The sequence below is a fragment of the Ochotona curzoniae genome, unplaced genomic scaffold, assembly GCF_017591425.1.
Source record: "Ochotona curzoniae isolate NIBS_2020 unplaced genomic scaffold, NIBS_Ocur_1.0 contig_1014, whole genome shotgun sequence".
Classification (NCBI taxonomy): Eukaryota; Metazoa; Chordata; class Mammalia; order Lagomorpha; family Ochotonidae; genus Ochotona; species Ochotona curzoniae.
Window position 1 is genome coordinate 41,282,989 of NW_024464920.1, and position 17,012 is coordinate 41,300,000.

Below are 17,012 nucleotides of genomic sequence, written 5' to 3' on the forward strand. Positions count from 1 at the left end.
CGCCCAATGCCCGGACGAGCAGCGCGCAGCGGGCTGTGGATTGGCCGGCGCCGCGGTTGCCGAGGTGACGGGTGGGTCCCGCGGGGTCCCCGAGTGGGGCGGGGTCGGGGGGTGCCGGGAGGTTTCCGCTCGGCTCGCCGCACCCCGTCCCGCGCCCTCCCCACCCCCACCCGGCCCGGCGCGCACCGCCCCCCTCTCCCCCGTCTCCGGCCTCCGGCTCCCGGCGCGCCGCCCTGCGTCTCCGTCTCCGCCCCCAGAACCTGCAGCCGTGAGCTCCGGAGCGCGGCTTCCCGGGCTGGCGGCGCGGCGCTATGGGCTGCGGGAACTCCACCGCCACCAGCTCTGGCGCGGGCGCGGGCCGAGGTGAGCGCCTGGAGCGGGGTGGGGGTTCTGCGGGACTGGCCGGCGGAGAGACGGCGGGACGGAAGATGCGGGACCTGGGCGGGGAGGGCGCGTGCCCCCTTTTTCCGTGCCACCGCGTTTCCCGGACAGGGGCAGATCGGAGACCGAAACCTGGCAGGTTCTTTGCGCGGGGGCGGGAGCACGGTCGGTCTGCGGGGTCCCTGCAGCTGGAGGGGATAAGATCCCAGACGCCACAACTCATGTCCCCTACCCTTCACCCCCCCTTTCCGCCCCGACCACTCCCTCCCTTCCCACCTCGCTCTCCCGGACTTCAATCCCCCAGCCCTGCACCCGCAGCATCCCCCGCTGCACCTGGAAAAGTGCAGTGGAGCAAGTCAGGACTTTGGTGGGGGCGGTGGCGGGGCTGAGAACTGCAGCCTGGGCTCCGGGAACGCATCGGTGCCTGTGTTGACGCTTCAGACCCGCCCCGGGCTGGGCTGCTCCGGGTTTCCTCTAAGAAGCTGCAGTCTGTCTGCTGAGATGGATCTGTGTGGCGCTGGATGGAGAGCGGTTCTGGCAAGATGCTCCCCCCATGTAAATACGTATCGAAACTTCCCTCTCTAACATTGCCTTTTGTTGATGGGCAGGTCTCCGATACCAGCTTGGCTTTGGGAACAGTGACCCCTCCAAACTCAACCTCCATTAACCCAGCTGCTATCTCCTCCCACCGCCCCCCACCCCATTTCAGATAGTGTCATCAAGGGGCCCATTTAAGTGTCTTTGGCTGAACAGCTCCTGTTGGTGGAAATCAGCTGGCCCCACCAGCAAATGCACAAAGCAGGCTGGTGCCGCGGTGGTTCCCAGGCAGCCGTGGATGCTCCCTCCAGGTCCTGGTGACCTTGGGCCTGTCACTTGCTAGAAGTGGGCAGAAGGCGCCATTTAGAACTCCAGCCTCTTGTGTTCATGTGAAAGCTGATTTTGATGTTGAATACTAACGGGCTGGGGGTGGGAGAGTTGGGGAGGGGGCAAGTTTGTCCTCTGTCAGTGACCACATATGCTATTCTGTTTTAGAAGAAGGGGCTCAAACCCCCGATGCTGTGGACACACCCAAGAAGTGCTTCACAGGAAAGTTTGTCCTGTCAACTTTTTACCAGGTTGCGTGAAATTCTGCCCTTGTGCCAGAGTGGAGGCCTGCTGGGGAATGAATCTTTGTAGATGCACTCCACAGAAGGGCCTGGAGTGTGAGCGTTGTGCCTTCCGCAGTGGGGTGTGGGCAGGGACAGGATATAAATCTCCCTGAGGCCAGCAGCTCCGCATGGAAACCTGGAACAGTGTCAGAGGCACACCCTCCCCTGAGAATTTTTGTCAGTGCACTGAGCACTGTGGCCACGGCCCTGCATGTGCCACAGCCCCACCATGTGTGCACCCTATCTGTGGAAGGTCAAGGATAGTGACCCACAGGAAAACAATACAAACATTGGCAGAATCGTCGCATGTTTTCTCACAAGTCGACCTCATTTGTGCATTTAAGTTTTTGTCCGTTGAGATTTGGGTCACTGGCAAGTAAAAATCTGAATGAGGGGAAGGCAGAATAAGGGAGCCCCGATGTGCTTGCAGGGGTCAGATTTCTTGGGAAAATGAGCTTCTTCTGACTGATCTTTGCCTTATTTCTGTAAAGGGAGGTTATGTTAGCAGGAGTGCAACCGCGTGGCACGCGGCCCCTGCTGTAGTTCCTGAGGGGCCACGTGTGTGTGTGTGCGCGCGTGTGTGTGTGTGTGTGTGTGTGTAGAGCACGCCGTTCTCTCCTCTGGCTCTGTGCTAAAAATGACTTGACGTTCAGAGAAGTGTGAGATAGCAAATGGAGTATAGACTACGGAAGAGGCTGGAGAAAAATTCCAAGTGGGGAGTCGTGGCGTTGTTGGGTGGCTGGATGTGCCCTGGTCTTTGCAATGTTGTCTTCCAACATGGTCTGGCTTGCAGTCCAGCTGGCTGGCTTTGGGATTGGGTTGTTATTGTTTTGCTATTTTCTGTCAGCTGGCGGTAGGAATTTAGTTTGAGAACGGGAATGCATCAAGCTGGGGAGATAGAAGGTTAAGAGAAATAAACCGCAGGGTGGCGGGACTAAAGTCTTGTTTTCACCTGCAAACTTTGAGCTCTGCATTCGGTAAGCTGTTGACCAGGTTTGTAAGCTTGTCCTGAGGCCGAGCAATGTGGAAACTGTTTAAAAAATACCATCAGTGTGATTCCAGTGCTCCCAGCACTAATGTACAATTTCTGAAATGCTGCAGGAGTCATACCATTCAATAGCTATATTCAATTTTCCAGGCAAAACAAAACAACATATATGTATGTGTGTGTGTGTGTATGATATATATATACCAAGAGAAATAAAAAGGTAGAGTGGTAAGTGGCAGAGAGGTGCTGACTGTGCCACCCTGAGAGAGAAGCTTGCACTTGGCTTTGGTGCTGTGCCCTTTGTGCGACTGTGGGCACTGCATTTTGCTCTTCTTGCTTTGGTTCCTTCATCCACAGAATGGGGATCACTGGATGTACCCTGCGTTAGGACCTGTGTGAAACTCAAAAATTAGATTGTGCAGAAAAGCACTCTGAACTGTAATTACCACAGACATTAAAGCCTTGCGGAAGCGCCTTCCCCCAGATGGTTTTCCACGAGGAAAGAGCACAGCTACTTTCAGGCATTATTATAATGTCCTCAAACTTGCAACCTCCATTCCAATGCTTATTTCTTTTGCTACGTAACTCTGGGAAACCCAGATCTCTCTGGATGACATCGCTATTCCTTATGGCCAGCTGTAAGATGAGTAACTTGGTAACTCAAGATCTGTCCCTTCTCGCAATTTCTTTCCCAGAGCCATTAGCAGCAGGAAGTTAGATCAGAAGTAGAGCAGCCAGGACTCGAACCTGCACCTGTATGGGATGCTGACATTGTAGGTAGTGGCTTAACGCACTATGCCTCAATGCCAGCCTCTTCCTGGATTTCTGACTGCAGGCCTCCATATGGCCCACTCCACGTGCAGAGCCCGCTACTGGAACTTTTGAGGGTGATACTGGGGGTGAATGAGTGGCTGCAGAAGGAAACTCAGTTTTTTTTGCTCTGGAGAGGCTGGTAGTCTCCGTGGGAGGATTTGAGAATGATTGTGAAGCAGTGTGTAATCACAAGTGCCCAGGAAACGTGGGTGTTGCACCTTAATCAGAGAAGGCTTCATGGAGGAGTTGAGCTGCCAGCTTGAGTGGGATTGTTAGAATCCTTCTGAAGACAGAGGGCTCTCCATTTTCATGTTTTTCTTTAAAAAAGAAATTTTATTTATTTGAAAGGTGCAGTAAGAGGGAAACTATACACACGTGTGTATATATGTATGTATGTGTGCATATATATATAGAGAGAGAGAGAGAGAGAAGAGAGAGAGAGAGCTCTTGCATTGCTGGTTCACTTCCTAAAGGCTGCAGTGGTCAGGACTGGGCCAGGCCAAAGCCAGGAACCTAAAACTCCATCATGGTCTGCCAAAAGGGTGGCAGGGTCTGAGTGTCTGGGCTGGCTTCCACTGCTCTCCCAGGTGCATGAGCAGGGCGTTGGGTTGGAAGCTGAGCAGCCAAGGCACCCTGATGTGTGGCATCGCAAAGCAGCACATATGCTCATGGTGCTGCCCTACTGGCTCCTGCACTGTAGCGTTGTGATACCAGACCACTCTCTCAATAAGGAACTTCGATTTTCCCAATCTAAAAACAAAATAGGAGGGCTTCTGTGTTTTCCTTTTTGTCGGGATTCGGCTTAGACTTAGACTTAGGCTTCGGATTAGACTTCCTCCACAGTCTAGAGTCTTAAACGCTAAAGGATGGGGGAAATGTCCAGAGTTAAATGACCCACGTTCAAGTGTCACATCTATTGGAAGGCCTCCCCTTCGCTCCTGTTGGAGAGCTGAGTAAGCCAGGGTGTTGAGCTGCTGACCGCAAAGCTCAATCACTCCTTTTATTGCAGTGTCTGTTAAGACTTTGTAACCTAAACCAGAAAGTCGCTTGAGCATTGGGATGGCCCCAGATCACTACTGTCCTCTTTCAGTGCGGGCTGAGGTTGCAGACATTGTTTGCAGTGGCAGAGTCATTTCACAAGCGGTTTCAGCTCAGGATAGTTGCAGTTTTTCTGCTTGAGAATGGGCAACTGTCTGACCATTATTTTATTTATTTATTTTTTTAATTGAGAGGCAGAGAGTAAAGACAGAGACAGAAAGATCTTGTGTCTGTTGGCAACCCCAAGCCTGCGACAGCTGGGGTTGGGGCAGAGAGCCAGGGATGCGATCCGGATCTCTGGTTGGTGGTGACAGGGACTCACTTGAGCCATCATCTGCTGCCTTCCAGGGTGTGTGTTAGCAGGAAGTTGGAGCCTGGAGTGGAGACAGAATCCAAGCCCAGATGCTGCCGTGTGAGAACAGGTGTCCCGTGTTATGTCTGCAGAGCTAGGCCAAATGTCTGGCTGCCAGCGTCAGCCTGGCTCACACCTTGCTGCTGTGGCCTTTTGAGGAGTGAACCACCTATTGATGCTCTCTGATCTCTTTCTGTCTTTCAAATAAGTACATACATCCATCTCATTTTTTTCCTTTTTGTTTTTTTTTTTTTTTTAAAGAATGTCTCTCTAATGGTTCTGCTATTTATATCGTAGTCTGAGAAGGAGGTGCTTTATAATGACTTATTGTGTTTTATCCAGTGTCCCTGGGGGAATGAATGAATGCAATCCTCTTGGGTTCAATTATTTAGATCAGTTATCTCCTTGTCCTCAATTAGCTGGATAATTGCATTCTGTATTGGTGTTAGCTCTGTGGGTATGCGCTTAAATTTACATCATCCTAAGGTTGGGTAGTACTGAAACGGTGTGACCATGCTTAATTGTAGTTCACCTTGTGGGGAAAGTCGTAGAACACTTTGTTAGTATCACAGATGTCTTGCCCTGCTGCCCCTCCTTGCAGCTAAGAATGGTGGTGTCCCTGTCATGCCCTCCATTCCTTAAATATATTGGACTCTCCCTTGCTTTCTGCTGGGCACACCTTGACTGGAGAGCTGGTCTCATGTTCATTTCTTGATTCTTCTTGCCATTCCCCCTGGGATTAAGTCCTGGCTATGATGGCCATTCTTATCTCTCTGTATCACTCACTCTGCCTTTCAAATCAGTCACTTTAAAAAAAAATTAAATCCTAAATTGTGTGGCTAACTGTGTCTGATATAGCAATGGCGAAAATAAATTCCAGAGTATGCTTAAAAAAAATCCTGGGGAAAATGGAATGGAAAGTTAAGGAGCTGTTTAGTAAGCTTTCTGAATTCCTTGTGTCAAACTTCAAGTAGTCCTGGAAGCCTGCCAGAGGGAGGCGGCCCTGGATTGGGCGTTGAAGGACAGGTAAGTTTTGGATAAGCAGAAATGGGGACAGGGCGTTTTCAGCGCCATGTCAAGTCCATGAGGCAGAATTGGGCTTGTTGTGTTTCCAGCAGGAGGAAGTCTTGCCTGGTTTGGCAGTTCACTTGGATTTCAGGATGATGGGAAATAAATAAGAATGATTAGGAGGGAGGGCCACGGAGGCAGTAGCCTGGACACATTGAAGGGAAACCTCGGAGCTGGAAGGCCTGCTTTTGGGATTCATCTAGACCTGATCTTCCATACTCTGCCACTCCTCCTAGGCCTTGGTTTCCTCAGCTCTATGATGAAGAAATAGTAATTGATCCTGCTCAGGGTTGAATGAGTTGATGTATAGGTACTGCCTGGTGTGCTATAGTACTCAGGACATACTTTTATCACCTGTATGTCACTGGTAGCTTACAACTCACAGGGAAAGGCTGGTCCTGCTGGTGTAGAGCGATGGTGGGAGCCATTGGAAGTGTGTGCTTATAGAAGTAGCATCATTGAAAGTTGCTGTCTGGATCAGTGAAGTGCTGGGGGCCTGGGCATTAGCTGTGGACCCTGCCTGGGTCAGAAGCATCATGGACAAGGCTGGCCAAGGGTGGGGCCACAGGTTCAGGACACAGGGGAGGATAAAGCAGAAGTAGGAGTGAACCAGAACTGTGCAAGCCTGGGTCCTGGAAAGACATTGCTACTGCTACTCAGGCTGAAGGTAAGGGACATAGGGGCAGGTGGTTCCCTTGCCTGGGGAAGGACTAAGTTGGCATTGCAGATGATGAAGGAGGAGAGGTACAGAGGTCCCTGGAGCAACTGAGTCAGGAAGTTCTCAGTTTTAGCTTCTCAGCCTTGACATTGTAGCCACAGGAGTAATTCCTAACCTTGTCCACAGCCCCGCTGTGGGTATAGCCTATGTTGTGTACTTCCAGTTGAATGCCTCTGTCTTAGGTGAGAGAACTTCAGCATGCTTCATGAAAAAATGAAACTGAAAACTGGATTTGGAAGGCTGGTGTTGTGGGTGCAGCAACTGGGTCGTCCGTATCCTATAGCAGAGGACCTGTTTGAGTCTCACTTACTCTACTCCCAGTCCAACTCCCTTGCAGTGCCCCTGGGAAAGCAGCAGGTGATGGTCCAAGCTCCTGGGCCTCTGCCACCCATGCGGAAGACCAGCTTGGAATTCTTGACTCCTGACTTTGGCCTGAACCAGCCCCGGCTGTGGCAACTGTTTGGGAAGTGAAGCAGTGGATAGAAATATCTCTATTTCTCTCTTTCTGTTGTTCTGCCTTTCAGATAAATAAATAGGTAAATAAATATTTTTAAAAACTGATTTTGATGCAAACATTTTGAAATATATGTGTTTTTCCATAATTTGCATTTTTCATTAACTTGTTTAAGATTCTTTCTTATCAATACTTCTTTGTGGCTGCTTTCATTTTATTTTCTGTTGAAGTGTAACTACTCATGAAAGACAAGCTACAAATAGATTTTTTTGGCCAGAGCTTCCATACTCATTGACATAATTTTTAGTGATCCTGGAACACGCTGACCTAAGTTTTTCCTCCATTATTTCAAGAAATTACTTAGGGATTTTTTTCTGAAGATTTATTTATTTTTATTTGAAACGGATATTATAGAGAGGAGAGAGATCCTCCATCCATGAGTTTACTCTCTAAACATCTGCAGTGGTGGGAGCTGAGCTGATCTGAAGCCAGGAGCCTGGAACTTCTTTTCTGGGTCTGCCATGTGGGTGCAGGAGCCCAGGGACTTGAGCCATTCTTTGTTGCTTTCCTTGCCATAAGCATAAGAAGGAGCTGGAGGTCAAACCTGATAGGCCACCTTGCCGGCCCCACTAATCTCTTCTTTAAAAGTCTGTTTTTGTTTGCAAGTCAGAGAGAAAGAGGCAGAGAATGAATGAGTGAATGAGTGAGTTGGTTCTGATTTATTGACTCACTCCCCCAGATGCCTGCAGTGGCCTGTCTGGACTGGGATATAAGCTGGGAGTTGGGAACGCATTCCAGGTCTCCTCCAGGAGTGTTAGGAACTCAGTTCCTTGAGCTATTACCCCTGCTTCCCAGGGTCTTCATTGGCAGGAAGCTGGAATTGGAACTGGAGGTGGGACTCTAATCCAGGGCCTCCAACATGGAACTCTGCTGTCTGAACTACTAGGCTAAAAGACCCACTTCTGGATCTGTGCTCTCTTGGTGTCTTTGGGTGAATTTCATGCTGAGGGTGTGACTTTCATGTGTTAGAGGAGCCCTGGCAAGCTTCAGAATGAAAGAGAATTTTGTCTGTTCTATGGTTATGTTTATATGGCTCTCAGGAGGATATTTTCTTTTATAAAGCAAAGTTTAAAATGTTTCTTTCTTTTTATTATTTGCTATAAAAACCACAACCATTTATATTTATGACCGTCCTAAAAGAAGAATGATTTGTAAATCTTTGGTATTTTTATAAATGCTTTTTTAATTCATGTATTTGAAAGGGAGCATTACAGAGAAAGAGATGAGAGGAGAGAGAGAGAGGATTTGTTCATCAGCTGGTTCATTCCCAAAATGGCCACAATACCTGGGGTTGGGACAGGTCAAAGCCAGGAGCCTGCAACTCCTTCCTTGCAGATCTCCCCTGTGGGTGCAGTGGCCCACCTACTTGGGCCTTATTCCATGGCTTTCCCAGGAGTGTTGGCAGAGAGCTGGATGGGAAGTGGAGCAGCTGGGACTCAAACTGATGCCCATGTGGATGTTGATGTTGCAGGTTTAGTTTTATATGCTGTGCCACAACGCCAGCCCCAGCCATGGGGAAGATTTTATGTGCAGTGTGAATTACTCTTCCTGTACAGCAGGCTGTTTACGTCTCAAGGGAACATCTGTAGGAACATCGTATGGGATGGCAGGGAGTGGTTCTTGGAAGAATTCATGGACAATTTGTATTATGGAAAACATATCCTGTGTGGATTTCAAATTATTTTACATTTTTAAAAAGCTGATTTGTTTTTCATCTATTTGAAAGGCAGAATGACACTGAAACACACGCCCACACAGTTACCTCTCATCCACTGACTCTCCAAATGCCTGCAGCAGCAGGGCTGGGCCAGGCGGAAGGCAGGAACCTGCAGCTCCATCACAGCTTCCCACGTGGGTGTCAAGGTCAGCAGCACCTGAGTCACCCTCTGCTGCCGCCCGGGACGTGCTTGCTGGGAGCTGCGGTTTCTGGGCTTGAATTGGCACTCCAGGAGTGGCACCCAGCGGCAGCTTACTGTGCTCCGCAACGCCCACCTGCAAATTTTCTACACCACAATAAACTGATTCTTAAACATTTTTTAAAAAATGTACTTATTTATTTGAAAGAGAGAAAGAGGGAGAGAGACCCCCTCCCCCGCCCCCTGTGAGTTTACATCACAAATGGCCACAAAGCTAGGAACCTGCAACTTCATTCAGGCCTCCCACACAAGAGTGCAGGGACACCAGGTACATCTGCTGCCCACCATGGTGCATTAGCTGGGTGGGAATCAGAGCAGCTGGGACATGAACTGGGGCAGTTATGGGATGCCAGTGTGGCAGGTGGTTTAATCTGCTGTGATACAGTGGTAGACCCTAAAAATTTTTTTTTCCTATTAAAATTGAGAGTGAGGCAGACAGACAAGAAAGAGCTTCTATTCACTGGCTCATTCCCAAATGCCCTGCACAGCTGGGGCTGGGCCAAGGCTGGAGCCAGGAGCCTGAACTCAGTGCAGACTCACTGCTGCCTCTCGTAGGTGCTGCCTTAGCAGGAAGCTGGAGACAGGAGCCAGGGCTGCAAAGGGAGCCCAGGTTCTCAGGCATTGCCTGGAACGCCAGCTGGGTCTGCCACACTGGTGGCAGGAGCTCAGGCACTTACACTGTCATCTGCAGGAAGCTGGATTGGAAGAGGAGCAGTTAGGACTCAAGCTGGGATACTGATGGGGAGACAGGTGTCCACCAGTAGCAGCTTCATGAACTTTGGCACAACTCTGGCCCTCTACACTTTTGAATGCCATTTCGTCCTGAACATTTGGGAGTACCCACGTGCCTGCCTACTTCAAGTCCCTCATCTGATGCAGGGTTTTGCGACTGCATCATGAGGAGTAAACGTTTTATGTTTGTGGGATGTATGGTATGTACATTTGATTTCCTTCCAAATGTTGTCTTATATTTCTTCTTAAAAGAGAATTTTTTTTAAAAGGTTCATTGTGGAAAGTCAGAATTACAGAGAGAGTGGTCTGCTGCTGATTCACTCCTGAGGTAGCTGCAGTGGGCACGGATGAGCCACGCCTTGAATGTCATTTGGGTCTGCCACTAGGACACAAGGGCCCAAGCATTGGGACCATCTTTTTCTGCTTTTCCCAGGCCTGTTAGCAGGGAGCTGGATTGGAAGAGGACCAGCTGGGACTTCAACATGTGCCTGTATAAGATGCTGGCATTGCAGGTGGTGGCTTGACTCAGTAGGCCACCATGGCAGCCCCTTAAAAGAGAATTTATTTTTGTGAAAAAATGGAGAACATGGGTAAGAATAAAGAGCGGACCGAGTATTGGGCCCAGAAAAGCTATGTCTATTCCCTGCTCCCTGGAATGTGAATGTGACCCGGTTGGGACAGAGGAGTCATTGCACGCATGGCGAGGTTAATGGATTTTGAGGTCAGAGGCTCCCACCAGATTTTTTGGCACATCCTAAACACTGCAATGTTTCCTCTTCAAAGAGAAGACAGAGACCCAGATTGGAGGAGGTGGCGTGCTTGGCAGTGGCAGAAGTCTCATAAGGACTGCAGTCCTCTCCAGGGCCTCTAGAGGGAGCAAGGCCTTGTTGCTGCCTGAGTTGCTGACTTCCTGGCCACCTGTGAACTGGTGTGTTAGTCCCATTATTTTAAGCCATCCAGTTAGTGGTAACTGTTACAGCAGCTAGAGCAGACTCATACAAAAGGGCCTCTTCTGCTATGAATTAGGAAGGGGACGAAAATCAGAACATAAGAAAATACTCCTAGAGGTGGTGTATCTGGAGTGTCATTTGTTGAAATAGTTCAGGGCCTCTTAGAGGTCCAGGAATGATTGGGACAATGCTTTGTGTGTGTCTGTGTGTGTGTGTAAAACAGAAAGAGGACCTGAGACATTCTGCAGTTTGCTGTCTTCTGGATGTTAACTACCTAGAATTTAGGGGCAAACACCTCAGGTTTAAATGCATGGGCCAACAAGACTGCCCCCCACACCATTTCCAGCACTGGTTACAAGTGTCAGGCACCCAGGTTACCCATGTGTTTGTCAGCCTTGTCTGCCTGATTAGTAATCGGCTAGAATGATGGTCAGGTTCAAGAAGACGTTTCACACATTTGCTGTCATAACAGTTGCAAAGGGACAGCCTGGCCCTCAGGGCAAGGTCCTGCAGTGGTCCAGGTGACCCAGGCAGGGTGCATTGCACTTCTAGCACACTCAGGAGTTCACCAGCTCACTGTGCTGTGTCATGTTATTAGAGGTGATGGTGGAGATTCATCGGCAAGCGTGGTTGATCAAATCATCAGCCCTGATTGGGCAGATATGAAAAGTGCCAGGCTTGGTCAGCCCGACATTAACTGGGGACCCAACCAGTGTCACCCCCTGAGGCTCGGCGGCCCTCACCTCGCATTGCGTTCCAAGGGCCTCAGGGTGCAGCGTGTCAGGAAGCAGATACAGCGATCAGAGATCTTTGTGGGATCTCATGGCATCGGGTCCAGTTTGAAGGAGGTTCAAGTTGAATTTGCTACGCCTTTCCGTGTGACTCAGGGGTAAAGTCGTCGGCATTTTCGGAGTCAATGAAAAGGAAATCAGAGTGGGCTGAAATGGGGTGAGATTGTGAACAGCCACCCTGGTGTCGCGTAACTTCTCCTCCATCTGCCTCGAGGAGACACTTTTTCCATATAACCTCACTATGTGCTACTGGGACCGTGGGCGATACTTGCACCCACAATCCTTCCCTCTCTTGGTTTTCTAGGCATTTGTTTAAGATGATGATTACCGTATCCATGCATCTTTGCATCCGCAATAATTGGAAATATTATCTGTATGTTTTCCCATGGTTTGTGTTTCCCTTACAGGGAACATGTGTACTCTCCACCCATCTCTGTTTCTCTTAAGGCCTCTTCTTGATCCACCAAGGTTGTGTTTAGTTGGGAAAGAGCCAGCTGGGCAGAAATGCAGTGGTGGTATCAACAGCGAGCAGTGAGCTATCCCCAGGGCCTAGAAAAAACTAGGTCTGCCGCTGTAAGTATTCCTGAAAGAAACACTAAATCACGCAAGCCACAAATAGAATCGAAAGCAAATAGGATTTTTGCCTTTCTTTGAAGAGATCTGGTCAAAGTGTTGTGTTTTTTTTTTTTGTCTAAATTATTTAGATTAAATAAGTTGAAGGATTGCAGTGAAAGTAGTATTTTTCATTTATCTCTGATCATTTTATGATTTCCTACATTTGCAGGACAAAGAAGTTTATACTTTGCACTTTCTATGCCTGGATACTCTGATAGCCTTGCCCAGGGTTTCCAACAATCATGCTTTTTTATTTTTAAAATTGATTTCTTCATTTGCAAGGCAGAAGGGGAGCTAGAGCTTCCTTTCATTGGTTCGCGCTCCAAAAGGCCACCCCAGCTGGGGCTGGTCAAGCTAGAGCCAAGAGCCTGGGACTCCATCTGCAGCTCCCCCATGGTGGGCTGGAGCCAAGCACCCTAGGCTGTCCATTGCTTGTTGCCTCCCCAGGTGTGTTAACAGAGAACTGGATAAGAAACAGCGCAACCGGGACTCTAACCAGCACTCATGTGGGAACTGCTGTGCCACAACAAAAGCCCCACAAATGTTTTTTTTCCCCTCCTCTGGGAAGTTGTGAGTGGATGAGATTCATGGTGTCCAGACCTTGTTTCTAAGCTTTTCTTGAACCATTATGGTTCCTTATCACTGGCTTTGTGAAGGTGACCCTTGGGCAGCGACAGTGGGGGAGGGGGACATGTGTGTGGTCTGCTGGGATGTTCCTTGGGGCGATTGAGCGCAGCTGGGAGAGGCGGTGATGATGGAGGGAGTGGCTGGCTTAGTGCAATCAAGGTGAAGGGGCTGGAGACTGCTCACTGCACAGCACACGGCTGTTTATCAGCTCGTTTCTCATTTGGTCCTTGGCTTTCCTGCCCAGCTGCCCTTATTGGCCCAGAGTGTCCTCCCTTATCAGATGCTGCAGTGCAGTGTGGAGTGAGCTAGTGGCTGGCAGACAGCACCTGCCACCAGCTGCAGGCCCTGAGAGGCGGCCACGCCCCCGCAGGAGGCTGCAGGTGCTTAGATGGGAGACCTCCTTGTCTAGGTTGGAGTCTCCTTCCCCTTACAGCAGCCAAGCTTTTCCCACCTCCAGCCCTCTCTCCCCTGATGGCGGCAAACCCCGAAACAGTGTCTCTGTTTGTGAAAATCAAAAGAAAAATACCTTCTGTTTAGATGTTCTCTTGGCTTCTCATGCTTGTTCTGACTCAAATGACATGTTTGTTTTCGTGAGTTTATGGTGGCACTAATCGCTGGCTTGTTTAGTCTTATGCAACTACTCTGCTGTTGGCAGGTTCTGTTTTTCTTTCCTTTTACTGTATTTTTTTATAATAATCATTTGTTTTTATCTGAAAGGCAGATTTTACAGAGAGAGAAGGGGGACAGATTTCCCATCCTCTGGTTCACTTCCCAAATGGCTACAATGGCCAGAGCTAGGCTGATCCGAAACCAGGAGCCAGCAGCTTCTGCTGGGTGTCCCACATGGGCCTGGGAGTTCAAGGACTTGCGCCATCTTTCACTGCTTTCCCAGGCCGTAAGCAGGGAACTGGGTAGGAAGTGGAACAGCCAGGACACGAACCGGTGCCCATGTGGGATGCTGGTGCTACAGGCTGAGTCTTGGCTAACTATGCCACGACACTGGCCCCAGCTTTTCTGGTTTTAATGTTAGGATTTCTTGGTTTAATGCTCTTGGATTCCACAGCAGTTTTTAGGTGTATGAAACCGTGCATGGTGGTGTGGAAATGTTACTCTTCTCAGAAGAATGGAATTCAGTTTATTACAGAGTTTGGGTTCGTTTAATGCCTTGGAAAAGTTGTTTCAGATGCTCTTTATGACTATGTTTTAATTTGTAGTAATATAGATCCTAAATATCACAGGGATCCATTTCTTTTTTTTTTTTTAAAGATTGTTTTGATATTGGAAAGTTGGGATAAAGGGGATAGATCAATAAGTAGATCCCTATCAATCTTCATCTGCTGGTTCACTTCCTAAATGGCTTCAATAGCCAAGTCTGGGCCAGCCAGGAGCCAGGAGTTCAGTCCTGGTCTCCCATGTCAGTATCAGGGTTCTACATCCTTGGGGCAGCATCTGCTGCAATAGCAGGAAGCTAGGTTGGAAGTGGAGTAGCTAGGACTGGGACAAGCACTCCACTATGGGTTGCTGGCCTTGGAAGAGGTAGCTTAGCTCACTGCTCCTTGACGGCAGCCCCATGCACAGTCTAGTTCTTGCAGTTTCGGTGGTAACTTTTCCTGAGTGTTTATTTATTTATTTTTTTTGTGGCATATCTTCCTTTATTTTCACATCACTGTGTCTTAGGCACAGGCTAATTTGATTTCCATTTAAGATAGGGAGCTAAGAAGTTAATGATGACTGCTGATAATTACCAGTTAACATGCTGGTTTTATGGCTCTTTGTGCTGAAAGTGTTTGTGCAAACCAGCTACTAAAATCTTCCCGGTAACCTTTGCGAAAGTGACTGTATTTGTCATCTTTTGACTCAAGAGGGAAGTGAGGCTTCAAGAAGCTGAAGGTCACTCAGATGTGCCACCAGAACCGGACCGAGTCCTTTGCCTTCTGAAGAGGGATCGGGTGAAGTGCAGCAATGAGACCTTGTTGTAGGCAGTGCATCTGTGAGGAGTGATGGACTTAGGGTTCAAGAAGCTGTACTGGCTTTGGGCGTGGGAGCACAGAGGTTCAGTAACACCAGTGGGAACAGCTTTAAAACAGTCTTGAAAAAAAAATGGGTGGGATCAATGCCTAAGACTTGAATCTTAAGGTTTGAATTTTGTAGGGGTTTTTTGCCCCCTTCTTAATTTCTTCTTTGAAATGATTTTATAAAAATATCCTCAGGGCCAGCATTGTGGCACACTAGGTTAAGCTCCCTGCCGTGCCAGTCTCCCATTTGAGCACTGGTTTGAGTCCTACTCCCTGCTCATGTGCCTGGCAACGCAGCAGAGGATGGCCCAGGGCCTTAGTCCTCTACTACTCATGCTGCGAACCCTGATCTGGGCTTCTGGATTCAGCCTGGCTGTTGTGGCCATTCAGAGAGTGGAGATTTGGGTCTCTGGCTTTCCATTATTCTGTCTTTCAAATAATCTTTTTTTTCACCCCCCTAAAGCCTATGTCCTCAACTTGAGAATTTGGCTTTTATTTTTTTTTTCCGGTAGCAGAGGCTGGCACGATGACTCAGTTGGCTAATCCTCAGCCATCAAGACCCAGCATGCCAAATGATTGCCGATTTGTGTCCCCATGTCCTGGCTGCTCCACTTCCCATCCAGCTCCCTGCTTGTGGCCTGGGATAGTAGCAGAGAGTGGCCCAAAGCCTTGAGACCCTGCACCCATGTGGGAGACACGGAGGAAGCTCTTGGCTCCTGGCTCCTCACTTGGGCTGACCCAGCTCTAGCTGTTGTGGCCATTTGGGGAATGAACCAGCAGATGGAAGATCTCTCTCTCCTCTCTGTAGTTCTGCTTTTCCAATAACCATAATAATAAAAAAGAATAAAACTTCTTTTGTAGCATTGTTATATTAATATTGTTCTGTTTCTTTCCCTAGGGCCTGCTGGAGCAGCTAAAGACGTGTAAGTGTTTAGTACTATGATTTTATAATTTCTCTTTCTGAGGAAGATGCTGTTTTTCAAGGTTTGACCTTTAGAGAACTGTAGATGTGAATAAATGTGATAATCCTCTCTGCGCTTGCGCGTGTGTCAGGTTCACTCCTTGGGTTTTAACTGCAGGGCTCCGTGGAGAAGGTCGTTCCTGTGACCTTGTGGGTCAGCCTGTCAGTCCACCCTGGCACTTTAACTTGGAGTCTCAAGGGAGGGAACATAGTCATTGTGTTTCCATCCTGACTTCGGTGGGGGATTTCTTCCAGCTGAAGGCAAAGGAGGATGGGGAACAGACGCACAGGGCCCCTTGGGCAGCCAGCTCAAGTCTGAGGTCAGCCAGTGAAGCCAGGCTGGAGGCAAGCCTCTCCCCGCGCCTGATGAACAGCTAGAAAGTAACCAGCTACACGAGGGCATATGGAGGGCTGTCTGTCCTAGGTGCTTTGAATGCGTTTCTCAGACAATCAGTGCTGGGAACTTGATCCCTAGGTTCCTTTGTGAATGCTCTTTGAGGGTGAGGCCTTTGGGAGGATAGCTAGGAGTGCATGAGGTCACGGGAGGGAGACCCTGGCTGGCAGCACTGTGGGGTGCCCTCTGCCCTCTGTGACTATGTAGCAGCAAAGGCCTCACTCAGCAGGTGCTGGGCCCTGTTCTTGTGCTATGCAGCCTGCAGGACCACAAGCCAGATACTTTTTTTTTTTTTATAATCAGGCCTGGTTCAGGTATTTTGTTAGAGTGACAGGGAGTGGACACTGCTCAATGTGGACAACCCTGAGCTTGGCTTCAGACCTCAGGACAGCGAGCGAAGGGTGTGTCTTCCCACCCGAGCGAGGTTTCTGGGGCCCGGGATCCTACAGCGCTTCTGGCAGGCCCCTTCTTTGCCTCCTCCTCTCTCTGATCTGGTCTGGATGGGGGGAAAATGTGGCAAGTGGCTCAGAGTTCAAGGGTGTCTATGGTTACCTGTGAGAGTGGGGTCCAGGAAGGGCCGGCTGACAGGACTCCTGGCCACACACACCGTAAGATTTGGCAAGCTTGTTAGACATCAGCTTCAGTGCTGAGAGGGCCCAGCGATTTGGGTGTTCTAGTTGGGGCGTGCAACCCAAATACTTAGCTGCTACCTGCTGCTTCCTAGGGTATGCGTCAACAGGAAGCTGATTGGAAGCAGAGCTAGGACTGTGTTCCTGGCACTCCCGTGTAAGATAAGGGCGCTCCAAGTGGCAGCTTATACCACTGTGCCATAGCAACTGCCCCATTTATATTTTATATTAAAGCTGACTGGATTCAAGTGGTGTGGAGGGGCATGCTGTGACCAGGACGGGGCAGAGCCAAGGGCTGTGAGTGCAGCCGGGGACCCCCCCAGTGGGGCCATGTGGGTGGCTCTCAGAGTTCCGTGCTGGCC

At 49.3% G+C, this 17,012-nt stretch overlaps 1 protein-coding gene across 2 annotated transcripts in view; it reads left to right on the forward strand.

The window, feature by feature from the left end:
- The first annotated feature begins 217 nt into the window (after positions 1-217).
- The window catches only part of CUNH12orf75 (chromosome unknown C12orf75 homolog), a 42,202-nt gene continuing 25,407 nt past the window's right edge, over positions 218-17,012 (forward strand). Inside the window, exons 1-2 of one of the 2 annotated variants that reach the window (XM_040984854.1) lie at positions 218-363; positions 15,565-15,589. In XM_040984854.1, the coding sequence (XP_040840788.1) occupies positions 312-363; positions 15,565-15,589 (77 nt within the window). In that variant the 5' untranslated portion in view covers positions 218-311. The remainder of the gene's footprint in view (positions 364-15,564; positions 15,590-17,012) is intronic. The other variant, XM_040984864.1, reaches the window with a different exon arrangement.